The 15,493-nt window shown below is 40.1% G+C and overlaps 1 protein-coding gene across 2 annotated transcripts in view; it reads right to left on the bottom strand.

Annotated features, from left to right (window-relative positions):
• Positions 1-15,493, bottom strand: part of LOC140195151 (cytoplasmic polyadenylation element-binding protein 2-like) — a 120,437-nt gene that overhangs the window by 76,103 nt on the left and 28,841 nt on the right. For both annotated transcript variants that reach the window (XM_072253011.1, XM_072253010.1), the window contains exon 3: positions 1,707-1,797. In XM_072253011.1, the coding sequence (XP_072109112.1) occupies positions 1,707-1,797 (91 nt within the window). The remainder of the gene's footprint in view (positions 1-1,706; positions 1,798-15,493) is intronic.

Raw genomic sequence — 15,493 nt, forward strand, 5'->3', positions numbered from 1 at the left:
GGGTGGGAGTCACGCAGGCCGGTGAGCCCCAGGTCATCAGAGGGTTGGAGAGCTGTGCCAAGTCCAGAAGTTGATGCCTGAAGGTCAAGCTCATGATCAGCAAACACTGGGGTTTAATATCCAAAGGTCAGCGAAGCCCAGAGAGCAAAGCTGAAAGTCAAAGTCCAGAGGTAGAAAACCCGAAGATTGAAGATTAAAGTTGGTGAGTCTGACAGTCCGATGCAAATGACTAGAGGCAGTCTTTCTGTGTCTGAGGGGGAAGGTGGGAAAGGGGCTTGTTTTGCTGCTGTCTTGTTTTGTTCTGTTATTGTTGCTGTTTGTATCATTCTGATGAACATTGTGGGCATGGAACGTTGGTGCCAGAATGTGTGACAACATTTGCAGGTCGTCTCCAGCATGTCCTGGGGTGTTTTGCTTATTAATGCAAATGATGCACTTCATTGTATGTTTCAATGTACATTTGATAAATAAATCTGAATTTATTAATCATATATAAAACAGAGAGTATATTTGCTTCTCTTGTTGAATCTTTCACACATGCTATAAAAGTCCATTCAGCTCATTGCTGACTCCCAGCAGAATAATCCCATTATTTCTATTCCTCTCTCCTTATTTACCTATACAGTTGCACCCATTCTCTCACGTCCATCAACTCACTCGATTATATTGCCAGTTATCTAAACTAAGGGGTAACTTTAAGTAATTAACCTTTGGGATGTTTGAGGGAACCAGCAGCATTTCTTGGTGGAACTCCAGGAAATCGTAGGAGAATGTGCAAGCTCCACAAGTCAACATTGAAGTTAGGCTCTTAGAAGGGTGAGGTACCAACAATAACAGTTACTCCACTGTGTCACCATATATTCAAAAATGCCATTCACTAATGGAACTTTTAAATAAAAAAGTTGCACAAAATGCACAAGTTGACCTATAGCATATAAAATTTACATTAACAACAGTGAAAATGAAATCACTATCAGGAAGCAGTATCTTGAATTTTGTGTTATTACCAATCTTCAGTACCATATGGAATAGCTGAAGTCCATGGAGTTGTATATGGCAGAAGCTAGTTAAGTACAGAAAGATGCAAAGAATACAAGGATTTGTTGAGTGGGTCAATTTAAAGGGGAATGAGTTAATCAGCAACAAACTTTGGAGTTGAAAGTTCTCTTTCTGCACCACAAAATTCTATACAATACTAATTACAATCATTAGGTTATTCTTCTACAGCTTTAGTTATCCACTGATTTCAACTAGGTCAATGTTTGGATTTTCCTCAACCTGAAAAATGAAAATATTTTCTGCATGCAATAAAGCATACTTTTTATTAAATATAACACTGGAAATACTCAGGTTGTGTAATATTTATGGAGAAAGTAAGTTACTCTTTCGAAATTGCTTGCGTACATCTCCACAGACACGGCTTGAACTGCTGAGCATTTCCAACATACTGCTTTTATTTCAGACCATTTATTTGCTTTTTTAAAAAAAAATCTTGCAGTTACTAAATCCTCCTGGCATATATTCAACTGCACAAGATTACTCTTTTACAGCTTTGTAGACTTGCATCAATTTTATGTTTAATTCTTTCTTATTTTAGGTCTAAAATATTTATATATTGCTTACACAGGTGTTCCACCTTTTGCTATTAGACTGAATAATCACTTCTTAAGTCACATCTACTTTAATACCTGTACAATAACACTAACCTTTCAGGGGATCTTGTTCAGCTCTCATTATATCAATGAGAGAGTTTTCAAGTGAAATCATATTGAGGGAATCATGCAGACGAGTGCGATCCTGTAAAGAGAAAAATACATTCAGACTATATGGTAATCCTTGCATTGCTTGTCATAATTCTAGGCAAGATAACAAAAAGGGACAGATTGAAACTCGTATATGGCACATTTGTTGTGGTTTTCTCAAATTCTGAGTTACTGATTTATTTTAGTCTATATTGCGTGTCCTTCACCTTATGTACATGGTTATAAACTTATTTATTTCAGGCTTATACTGATCTATACTTATTTATTTCAGGCTTATAATACTTGATAACTTTCTAAATCTTTGCAACAAATACTGAGCATTTTACAACTAATGAAATACAAGAACAGTTGCAACAAAACACTACTCAGGCCAGTTTGAACAAATTTGAATGGCTTAATTGTATTTATGTACCAACAATTCCCAGCAAATCTTGAAGCCTGGAAATGGAGAAGTAGCAGCTCTGACAGATTTATCGCTGCTATAGTTTGTTTCAAACGTCAGAAAACAGAAGCTAGCAGACCTTAAATCTCCAGAAAGTGAAGGGTTTCTGCTTCATTGCACTGACCAGGGACACATTCAAAGCCCAAAAGCTTATTTCATTGGGCAGTGTTCAAATAACCAACAAGCTAAAGGCATGGAATGCGTCCTTCAAATTCATTTAGGCAATCTGCCCTGGACTATCTCACAACAGGCTCACAAGCCTACAGACTTTGAGCAAAGCCCGAGCAATAGCATTTTGGGGAAGTCAATGAAAAGAGGAAATTAGTAAATGCCAGGATCCTTGGGAGCAACGATGTACAGAAGGATCTTGGAGAGCAAGGGTACAAGTTACTGAAAGTTGCAACACAAGACGACAGGGTGAAAGCTGTATGGCATACTTGCCTTCATCAGCCAATGTGATGAGTATACAAGTCAGGAAGTCTTGTTGCAGTTGTATAAAACTTTGAGGTCATATCTGAATTATTGTATGTGCAATTCTGGTTACAATGTGGAAGCTTTGGAGAAGACGTAGAAGTTGTTCACCAGAACATTGCCTGGATTACCAAGAGACAGATGGGAATAGTTTAAATTGGTATCATGGTCAGCTCAGATATGACAGGTCAAAGGGCCTGTTCCTATGCAGTACTATTTTATGCTCTATCGTTAATAGACAGTGGAGTCCTGGCACCACGAATCTTTGCATTTATTTGTACCTAACATCCAGATAGTATCTATTCTCCTGTCACTATTCACAAAAAAGATAGACCTTCACAACTAATGAATACAAATAAATTTAATAATGAGTTGCCCAGTTGATATACTAACTTTTAAATGAAAATTGTTTAAAGTTTAGACAACAAAATTGAAATCAGAGCACTATATGTGCCAAAATTAAATCTCAATCCTAATACTGCACATCAGAACACTTGACTTCCTCACAGTCAGTGCAAATTGGAAATAATATCTCCCCCTTTCTGACAAACAACACCGGCGCATCTCAAGGATGCTTGCTGCTCTACTCACTCTACACCCAGGACTGTGTGGCAGGCACAGAGCAAAAGGCATCTACAGTTGAAGTCAGAAGTTTACACACATCTTAGCCAAATACATTTAAACTCAGTTTTTCACAATTCTTGACATTTAATCCTAGAAAACATTCCCTGTCTTAGGTCAGTTAGGATCACTACTTTATTTTAAGAATGTGAAATGTCAGAATAATAGTAGAGAGAATGATTTATTTCAGCTTTTATTTCTTTCATCACTTTCCCAGTACGTCAGAAGTTTACATACACTTAGTATTTGGTAGTATTGCCTTTAAATTGTTTAACTTGGGTCAAACGTTTTGGTAGTCTTCCACAAGCTTCTCACAGTAAGTTGCTGGAATTTTGTTCCATTCCTCCAGACAGAACTGAGTCAGGTTTGTAGGCTTCCTTGCTCGCACACGGTTTTTCAGTTCTGCCCACAAATTTTCTATCGGATTGAGGTCAGAAAATGATGTCAAGTCTGGTTCATCCTTGGGAGCAATTTCCAAACACCTGAAGGTACCACGTTCATCTGTACAAACAACAGTACGCAAGTATAAACACCATGGGACCACACAGCCGTCATACCGCTCAGGAAGGAGACACATTCTGTCTCCTAGAGATGAACGTACTTCGGCACGAAAAATGCAAATCAATCCCAGAACAACAGCAAAGGACCTTGTGAAGATGCTGGAGGAAACAGGTAGACAAGTATCTATATCCACAGTAAAACGAGTTCTATATCGACATAACCTGAAAGGCTGCTCAGCAAGGAAGAAGCCACTGCTCCAAAACCGCCATTTTAAAAAGCCAGACTACAGTTTGCAAGTGCATATGGTGACAAAGATCTTACTTTTTGGTGAAATGTTCTCTGGTCTCATGAAACAAAAATTGAACTGTTTGGCCATAATGTTTGGAAGAAAAAGGATGAGGCTTGCAAGCCGAAGAACACCATCCCAACCGTGAAGCATGGGGGTGGCAGCATCATGTTGTGGGGGTGCTTTGCTGCAGGAGGGACTGGTGCACTTCACAAAATAGATGGCATCATGAGGAAGGAAAATTATGTGGATATATTGAAGCAACATCTCAAGACATCAGCCAGGAAATTAAAGCTCGGTCGCAAATGGGTCTTCCAAATGGACAATGACCCCAAGCATACCTCCAAAGTTGTGGCAAAATTGCTTAAGGGCAACAAAGTCAAGGTATTGGAGTGGCCATCACAATGCCTTGACCTCAAACCGATAGGAAATTTGTGGGCAAAACTGAAAAAGCATGTGCAAGCAAGGAGGCCTACAAACCTGACTCAGTTACACCAGTTCTGTTTGGATGAATGGAGCAAAATTCCAGCAACTTACTGTGAGAAGCTTGTGGAAGACTACCAAAACGTTTGACCAAGTTAAACAATTTAAAGGCAATGTTGCGAAACACTAACAAAGTGTATGTGAACTTCTGACCCACTGGGAAAGTGATGAAAGAAATAAAAGCTGAAATAAATCATTCCCTCCACTATTATTCTGACATTTCATGTTCTTAAAATAGTGCTCCTAGCTGACGTAAGACAGGGAATGTTTTCTAGGATTAAATGTCAGGAATTGTGAAAAACTGAGTTTAAATATATTTGGCTAAGGTGTATGTAAACTTCTGACTTCAACTGTATAAATTCGCCAATGACACAGAATCTCAGATGGTGATGAGGAGATATATAGAAGTGAGCTAGATCAGTCGGTTGAATAGTGTTGCAACAACAGCCTTCCACTCAACACCAGTAAGATCAAGAAATTGATTGTGGACTTCAGGAAGGAGAAGTCAAGGGAACACAAAGGGTCAGCAGTGGATAGGGTGAGCATCTTCAACTTCATGGATGTCAACATCTCTGAAGATCTATCTTGGGCCCAGCACATTCATTCAATTATAAAGCTATATTTCCCTTGGAGTGTGAAGAGCTTGGGTACGTCAAAGACTCACAAATTTCCACAGCTGTACTATGAAAAGCATTACAACGGGTTGCATCACAAACTGCTGTGGAAGGGCCACTGCAGAAGATCAAAAATAGCTGCTGAGGGTTGTAAACACAGGCAACTCCATCACAGACACAAGCCTCCCCACCATCAAAGACATCTTCAAAAGCTGATGCCTCAAAAAAGGCACCATCGATCATTAAGGACCCCAGCACCCAGGACATACCGTCTTCTCATTACTACCATCAGGGAAGTAATGTTGGAACCTGAGTTTACAATCCTCTGCAGTTTTTTTCGATCCTGTGCAGTGTCTCAATGTTTTACCAGTTGCTTCTTCCCCTGCACCATTAAATTTCTGAACGGTCCATGAACACTACCTCACTATTGTTGAACCGCTTATGATATGTACAGACATATTTCTTATTGCAATTAATAATATATTTTATGTATTGTACTGCACTACTGGTGCAAAACAAATTTCATGACATGTCAGTAATAATAAATCTGATTCAGAATAAATGCATAAAATGAGTTATATTCTGTACAGTTTCCATCTGTAGTTTAACAAAAATTAAAAAGGATCCAAATATAATTCTGATTAACCTTTTTTTTAAAACCAAAGTTGTTATTCTCCAACAGGAAATCCAGGGATTGCTTGATGTGTTGGAACTCATATTTTCCAGTTAGTCTTTCAAATGTCTAGTACATATGCAAAGTGTTTATTTCAATGTCACTGATTAAAAGAGAAATAAGGTGCTGTGAATAATGTACAGCCTTTTACAGGTGTCCCCCGCTTTTCGAACGTTCGCTTTACGAAACCTCGCTGTTACGAAAGACCTACATTAGTTACCTCCTTTCGCTAACAGGTGTTTTCACTGTTACGAAAAAAAGACAACGCGCGAAAAAAGCAGTGCGCGCCCCCGAGCAGCCAAGCTCCTCCCCCGGAACTGCATTCTAGCCCGCATTGCCTAAACATATGCCTGTGAGCAGCCGTTAGCAAGGTGAGTTCTAAGGTATCGGAAAAGCCTAAAAGAGCTCGTAAGGGTGTTACACTTAGCGTAAAACTAGACATAATGAGGCGTTTTGATCGTGGTGAGCGAAGTAAGGACAAAGTGAGTCTGGCTTGTGGAAGTTGACGAAGATGATGTTGAAGAGGTTTTGGCATCCCATGACCAAGAACTGATAAATGAAGAGCTGATGCAATTGGAACAGGAAAGGATAACAATTGAACCGAATGCAGTAGCGAACGGACCGAAAGTGAAGCTGTCCAGGAACTGAACGTGAAGCAACTGCATGAGATGACAGAAAAATGCGCGAGGCTAGCAGACAAGCATACTGCCATTTTTCAAGCCTTCCACATCAGCCACAGCAGACGACGAACCTCCACCTTCGACATCAAGGCAGACAGGCATAGAAGATGACCTGCCTGCCCTGATGGAAACAGACGACAATGAGATGACACCCCAGTGTCCCACCACCTTAACCCTTGGGCCGCGGACAGATACATTGCCGTGGAGAATGCAGCGGTAGCCCGGATGCACCCAGCACACCTTTAAGAAAAAAGCCGAAATAAACAAGCTAATTAATTAGGTGCCGCCCGGCATGTAAATGTCAGTCCAGATCACAGGCTAATTGCCCATTGCGTATCGGTTCGCTGCCTGGAGGGTGGGGACCACTGCACCACCCCAGCTTCCGACGACTCAGCCTAACACACCATCATCAGTGTGCTCCGCATTGTCTTCCAGATTCCCATAAGTGATACTACACTGTACATACATTATTTCTACTTTATATAGGCTGTGTATTTTTATGCATTATTTGGTATAATTTGGCAGCTTCATAGCTTAAAGCAGGGGTCCCCAACCTTTTTTGCACTGCGGACCAACTAGGGTTGCCAACTGTCTCACTCCCAAATATGGGACAAAAGTAGCAGTCAAATCCCGGGATACTTCACCCCAGGAAAGACTACCATGACCATGAAGCCTTGCGTGGGCACATGCCGACTTTTTTCCAAAACATCGGTTTTGCCTTCATCTTCCCGACTATACTGTACATACATTATTTCTACTTTATATAGGCTGTGTATTTATCATATCATTCCTGCTTTCACAATATGTTAGTGTTATTTTCGGTTTTGTGTGTTATTTGGTATGATTTGGTAGGTTATTTTCTAGGTCTGCAAACGCTCACAAATTTTTCCCATATAAATAAATGGTAATTGCTTCTTCACTCCACGACATTCCGGCTTACGAACCGTTTCATAGGAACGCTCTACTTTCGGATGGTGGGGGAAACCTGTATATTGTACACTTAATAAGAGATTAGCTTTCCCGAATTAATGTTTTGTTCATTTTTACTCAATACATTGAACTGTACCGCAAAAATTTTTGAAACAAAGCACTGACCAGGTCACAGTGACTCCAGAAAATAAAACTAAACTGCATTTGAAATCTATATGCACCCTCTAGCATTTTAAACAAGATCTGTAAGAACCAACAAACCACTGTACATATTAAACTGGAATGGAGGACATAACTGGTGACAGTGTCAAAGTACTGCATTTGAACAAATTCAAGTTGCTGTATACAATTGAAGTAATTTAGCTAAAGAAAATAAGTTTAAAATAAAGTCTTAAAATCAAATTGCCTTTTAAAGCTATCCATCAGAGCAAAACATTAAAAACAGTTCAATTTTCCAGGATGAAAGCATCAAATTACAAAGTAGGTTGCCGCAGGATCATGGACAATAAGTTCAAACAGGCAGACAAGGGAAATTAATTTGAATTTCACTGAAATTTCTTAAAATTTTTGCAATTTCAATAACCTGCATCCAATTTGTAGGCCAAGAAAAACTAGTCACTCTTATTAGATCCATCCAAATCAGGATCTTCTGCAAAGCTACAGATAACACATTCACATTATAAACCAAAATGGTACATCAACCATAGAATTTCACATTAGTTCACTCCTTTTAAAAGAAGGTCAGCAATATTTCAATATAATGATGTAATAAATAGTTTAAATTTTTAAGTAGTGTGTGCAAATGGAAAAATAAAGTTGAAACTTATAAAATTAATCTTGGGTTTCAGGGGCCAGTTTCAAGTTATAACCACCATTTTAATAGCTCAGGGTGATACCTGAGCATTAATTACATTAAAATCCAGAATCATCAGCATGGGCCCAAACTGATTGATTATTACAGCTGGTTATTTTAAACAACAGCTTGTTGGGACATTCATGGGACAAGTTAGTATATGTTCAAGGGAAGGAAATAACCATCTGTTAAAACAAACTGCAAGTTATAATTTAATCCAACCACTACAAGAAACAAACTCGTGATATTTACTGTAATTAATAATAATGGCTGTCAGTGGTAATGCAGTACATGAATTTTGAGCACTGAGCATTGTATGCAGTACTACATACGGCATTAACTGTATGACAACTGCCTTCCCAAATGAACAGAGCATTTAAAAAATAAATTGAAATACTGGAAGTACACATTCGGCACCTGAAAGCAAACTCCAACTGAGCATTGATGTAGTGAGAAATAGTGCTTTAATAATTCAAGCCATGCATGAGAACAGTTGATGCATTCAGCTTACATTAAGCAGACAGGGAGGACAAGTCAAGGTGAATAGCATAGAAAAACAACAATCCCTTTATTGCTTTTAAATACTAGATGAAAGCACATGTTACAGACCACAAGACATAGGTGCAGAATCAGGCCATTTGGCCCACTGAGTCTACTCCATCATTTCATCATGGCTGATTTATTATCCCTCTTTATTCTCCTGCTTTCTCCCCTAAACATTGATGCCCTGATTAATCAAGAACCTGTCAACCTCCGCCTTATGATCTGACCTGCACAGCTGACTGTGGCAGTGAATTCCATAGATTCACCAACCTCTGGCTAAAGAAATTTTTCCTCATCTTGGTTCTAAATGGACATCCCTCTACTTTGAAGCTGTGCCCTCTAGTCCCAGATTCCCCCACTGTAGGAGACACCCTCTCCATATCCACTCTTTCAAAGGCCTTTCAATATTGGATGTCCAGTCCTTATATACTTCCATCCCCCATCAGGAAGGTCTTAAAGCCCTACGCTTCTTTTTGGATTCCAGACCTAATCAGTTCCCCTCTACCACCACTCTGCTCCATCTAGCGGAATTAGTCCTTACTCTTAATAATTTCTCGTTTGGCTCCTCCCACTTCCTCCAAACTAAAGGTGTAGCTATGGGCATCCATATGGGTCCTAGCTATGCCTGCCTTTTTGTTGGGTTTGTGGAACAATCTATGTTCCATGCCTATTCTGGTATCTGTCCCCCACTTTTCCTTCGCTACATCGATGACTGCATTGGCGCTGCTTCCTGCACGCATGCAGAACTCGTTGACTTTACTAACTTTGCCTCCAACTTTCACCCTGCCCTCAAGTTTACCTGGTCCATTTCCAACACCTCCCTCCCCTTTCTAGATCTTTCTGTCTCTGTCTCTGGAGACAGCTTATCCACTGATGTCTACTATAAGCCTACTGACTCTCACAGCTATCTGGACTATTCCTCTTCTCACCCTGTCTCTTGCAAAAACGCCATCCCCTTCTCGCAATTCCTCCGTCTCCGCTGCATCTGCTCTCAGGATGAGGCTTTTCATTCTAGGACGAGGGAGATGTCTTCCTTTTTTAAAGAAAGGGGCTTCCCTTCCTCCACTATCAACTCTGCTCTTAAACGCATCTCCCCCATTTCACGTACATCTGCTCTCACTCCATCCTCTCGCCACCCCACTAGGAATAGGGTTCCCCTGGTCCTCACCTACCACCCCACCAGCCTCCGGGTCCAACATATTATTCTCCATAACTTCCGCCACCTCCAACGGGATCCCACCACTAAGCACATCTTTCCCTCCCGCCCCCCCCCCCCGCATTCCACAGGGATCGCTCCCTGCACAACTCCCTTGTCCATTCGTCCCCCGCCATCCCTCCCCACTGATCTCCCTCCTGGCACTTATCCGTGTAAGCGGAACAAGTGCTACACATGCCCTTACACTTCCTCCCTTACCACCATTCAGGGCCCCAAACAGTCCTTCCAGGTGAGGCAACACTTCACCTGTGAGTCGACTGGGGTGATGTGGCCTTTTATATATTGGCGAGACCCGACGCAGACTGGGAGACCGCTTTGCTGAACATCTACGCTCTGTCCGCCAGAGAAAGCAGGATCTCCCAGTGGCCACACATTTTAATTCCACATCCCATTCCCATTCTGACATGTCCATCCACGGCCTCCTCTACTGTAAAGATGAAGCCACACTCAGGTTGGAGGAACAACACCTTATATTCCGTCTGGGTAGCCTCCAACCTGATGGCATGAACATCGACTTCTCTAACTTCCGCCAAGGCCCCACCTCCCCCTTGTACCCCATCTGTTACTCATTTTTATGCACACATTCTTTTTCTCCCTCTGTCCCTCTGAATATACCTCTTGCCCATCCTCTGGGTCCCCCCCCCCCACTTGTCTTTCTTCCCGGACCTCCTGTCCCATGATCCTCTCGTATCCCCTTTTGCCTATCACCTGTCCAGCTCTTGGCTCTATCCCTCCCCCTCCTGTCTTCTCCTATCATTTTGGATCTCCCCCTCCCCCTCCAACTTTCAAATCCCTTACTCACTCTTCCTTCAGTTAGTCCTGACGAAGGGTCTCGGCCTGAAACGTCGACTGCACCTCTTCCTACAGATGCTGCCTGGCCTGCTGCATTCACCAGCAACTTTGATGTGTATTGCTTGAATTTCCAGCATCTGCAGAATTCCTGTTGTTTGCCTTTCAATATTCAATAGGTTTCATTGAGATCCTTCCTCATTCTTCTAAACTCCACTGAGTACAGGCCTAGAGTCATCAAATACTCTTCATAATTCCTGGGATCATTCACGTGAACCTACCCTGGACCCTCTCCAATGCCAGCACATCTTTCTTCGATAGGGGCCCAAAGCTGCTCACATTACTCCCAAGTACGGTCTGAGCTGTGCTTTATAAAGCCTCAACATTACATCCTTGCTTTTGTATTCCAGTCCACTTGAAGTGAATGCTAACATAGCATTTGCCTTCCTCACCACAGACTCAACCTTTATGGAATCGTGCATGAGGATTTCCAAGTCTCTCTGCGCCTTTGATTTTAGAATTTTCTCCCTATTGAGAAAATAGTCCACACCTTTATTTCTTCTGCCAAAGAGCATGATGATGCACTTCTGCACTTCCCAACACTATATTCCATCTGCCACTTCTTTGCCTATTCCTCCAATCTATCCAAGCCCTTCTGCAGGCATCTTACTTCCTCAACACTACCTGCCACTCCACCTTATCTTCATATTGTCTGCAAACTTGGCCACAAAGCCATCAATTCCTTCATCCAAATCATTGACACATAACATGGAAAAGAAGCAGCCCCAATACCAACATTGAACTCTGCAGTGCACTGCCAATCACCAGCAGCCAACCAGAAAGATACCCTCTTATTCCCACACTTTGCCTCCTGCCAGTCAGACAATCTGCTAACCTTGTCAGTACCTTTCCTGTTATACAGTTGGCTTCAGTCTTTTAACGGTTTTGCTTTCTAACTTTTAAAGATGACTTCATAGCCAAGCAGAAAATCTGGAATGCTAAGTATAATTCGAATAATTCAGCACTACATCTTCACATATCAAGGTTGACATTCAGAAGCGAAATTAGTGCATTGTATTAATATGTCTTACATTAAATATAGCCAATACATTAAAAGAAATAATGCAATTCAAGTCAACTAATGTATTAATCAATACAATATTTTGTCCTTATAAAGGAAATGAATTTTTCATTAAAATATTACCAAATTCACAGCATAATCAATCTATTCTTGACTTTAAACAACACCCTAGTGCAGGAGATGGTAGGCTTCACTCCATTATCCAAAGAAAAAAATACAATGATGTGATTGTATCTACAATCTTATGATAGCAATGATCACATTACAAGTTATTTTTCAAGCTGAGCAATAACAGTGATTTAAGAGAAAACCATTAATCAACACGAGTAATGCTTTATATTATACTTAATAGAATTTGGCATTTGGAACACTTCCTGGCTAAATCTGTGGAGACTAACTGTGCCATCCCATTGCCATTCTGGCTAAAATCAGCTCATAACTGCAAAGGCCAATTATAGTCATACTTTATTGATCCCGGGGGAAATTGCTTTTCATTACAGTTGCACCATAACGAATAAATAATAATAAAACCATAAGCAGTTAAATAGTAATATGTAAATTATGTCAGGAAATAAGTCCAGGACCAGCCGATTGGCTCAGGGTGTCTGACCCTCCAAGGGAGGAGTTGTAAAGTTTGATGGCCACAGGCAGGAATGACTTCCTATGACGCTGTGTGTTGCATCTCGGTGGAATGAGTCTCTGGCTGAATGTACTCCTGTGCCCACCCAGTATATTATGTAGTGGATGGGAGACATTGTCCAAGATGGCATGCAACTTGGACAGCATATTGTGTTAATACTCCAACATCCAAATGGCTCAACAAAAATATTCATAATATATGCACACATTGAATGCTACTGCCAGAATTCAAAAACATAATAGATTAAAATCAATTTGTAAATACTCTCAGTGAACTGCACATAGCATCCAATATGGTGCCAAAGTGATGGGATATAAAATTTAGTCAACAACTTCCTACAGTGAAATCAATCTTGTAGGGAACTAACTTTGTAGCCAATTCAAGCACACAGGCATAAAGGAATAAGTGGTTGAAATAAAAATGCTGGCAGCAAAGACGCGGACAATTATCTACAATATTTAGGAAAAGAAAAAAATATTAAAAGAGTAGTGAGAGCATTATACCAAAACCATCAGACAAACATCAACAATCAACTCATGTGACTTACTTAACACGTTGGAAACTAGTACTTAAAATTGTGTTACAGGAATGTGCAGAAGATTCCAAAACAACACCCCAGCCCAAAAAAAGCTGTTTCTTGTCCCACATAGGAAACCTGGACTGAAAACCTAGGATGGATAACACTTTAATTCAATCTTAAGACAATGTTACACATTTGGACATGTACTTAGATCAAAACATTAAACAAAGCTATGCCTCCCTTCTCATACTGATGTAAAACATTCCATGGATTCTTTCAATGAAAAACAGAAGAAATTTCCCAGTGTCATGGGCAATATGAATACCAGAGACAAATTAATAAAATTGAATTTACCATATTAAGTTTGAACAACAGTATGAGGAAATAGTTTCTGATGTTACAACATTGACTACACTTCAAAAGTGTTTCATTATTCATGTAAAGTATGTTCTGTCATTATAAAAGGTGTACATAAAAAGTAAATAGAGTAGATTTTGGTTTATTGGGCCATTGATTAATCAGGGCAGCTGCTATTTGGAACAACTCTTAAAGGACAAAAACTAATTGACAAAATAGCTGGGATTCCCTTTGTTTACTTTGGACAGGAGACCGTTACCAAACACTTTCTAGCTATTGACAGATGCGCATACTTCTTTTGAGTGTGTTTTGAGCTAAGAGTTTTTAAAATAGTATCAGTTGTGTGTGCTTGTGTTCAAAAGTGGTGATTTTTGTCACTGATAGTTGGAGAGAAATAAGCAGTAGAACAATTCAGAATTGTTTGGCTCAATAAAGTTTCAGGCATTTGGGTTTGGAGATGCCAAGTGAAAATGAAACAATTTCATTACTTCAACAAGTTACAGTTGCTAGAAAAAGTTTGTGAATCCTTTGCAATTACTTGGTTTTCTACAATACTCATAAAATGTGCTCTGATCTCCATTTAAGTCACAATAATAGAAAAACATAATCTAACCTAAACTAATAACACACAAACAATTGTATTTCTTGTCATCAATACTGAATACATCATTTAAATAATCACAGTCCAAGTTCAAAAAGTATGCAAACCTCTAGAACCTTCTATAAAAGCTATTTGGAGTCTGGTGTTCCAATCAATGAGATGAGATTGGTAGTGTGGGTTGCAGAAGTGCCTTGCCCTCTAAAAAAAAAGACACACAAAGCCAGGTTACTGACAGAGCCTGCTCTTCTCAAGAAAGATCTGTTTATGTACACCATGCCTCAATCAAAACAGCTTTCCGAGGACCTTTGAAGAATTGAGGAGATGCATCATGCTGGAAAAGGCTACAAAAGCATTTCTAAAGACCTGAGTGTTCATCAGCAAGAGAAATTGTCTGCAAATGGAGGAAATTTAGTATTGTTGCAACTCTCCCTAGGAATGGGCGTCCTGCAAAATCACACCAAGAGCATAATGTGCAATGATGAAGGAGGTGAAAAAGAACCCAAGGGACCTTAAAGAACTTCAGAAATCTCCAAAACTTGTTAAAGTCTCTGATCATATGTCCACTATAAGTAGAACACTGAACAAGAATGTTTCATGGAAGGACACCATGGAGGAAACCATTGTTCTCCAAAAAAAAACATGGCTACATGCTTCAAATTTACAAAAGGCCACCTGGATGTCCCACAACAATTCTGGGAGAATATTCTGTGGATAGATGAAACAAAAGTTGAACTTTCTGGCAGAAATGCACAGCGCTATGCTTGGAGGAAAAAGAACACTGCACACCAACACCAAAACCTCATCCCAACTGTGAAGCATAGTGGAAGAAACATCATGCTTTGCTACCTCAGGGCCTGGACAGCTTGCAATCATTGATGGAACAATGAATTCAAAATTGTATCAAGACATTTTACATGAGAATACCAGGGTAGCAGTCCGTCACCTGAAACACAGTAGAAGTTAGGTGATGCAACAAGACAATGATCCGAAACACAAGAGCAAACCAACAACAGAATGATTTAAAAAGAAGAAAATTTGTGTTTTGGAATGGCCAAATCAGAATCCAGACCTTAAACCAACTAAGATGCTGTGCCATGACCTGAAGAGGGCTGTTCATGTAAGGTACCCCAGAAATATTGATGAACTGAAAGAGTTTTCTATTGAAGACTAGTCTCAAATTTTTCCTCGCTTTTGTGCAAATCTAATCAGCAGCTACAGGAACTGTTTGGAGGTTATTGCTGCTAAAGGATGTTTTACTAGTGATTAAATACAAAGGTTCCCATACCTCTTCCAGCCTGGACTCTGAATGATTAAACAGCATGTTCAATAAAGACATGAAAAGACAATTGTTCCTGTGTTATTAGTTTAGGCAGATGGTATTTGTCTATTATTGTGACTTAGATGAAGATCAGACCAAATTTTGAGTAAT

The sequence above is a fragment of the Mobula birostris genome, chromosome 3 (assembly GCF_030028105.1).
Source record: "Mobula birostris isolate sMobBir1 chromosome 3, sMobBir1.hap1, whole genome shotgun sequence".
Taxonomy (NCBI): domain Eukaryota; kingdom Metazoa; phylum Chordata; class Chondrichthyes; order Myliobatiformes; family Myliobatidae; genus Mobula; species Mobula birostris.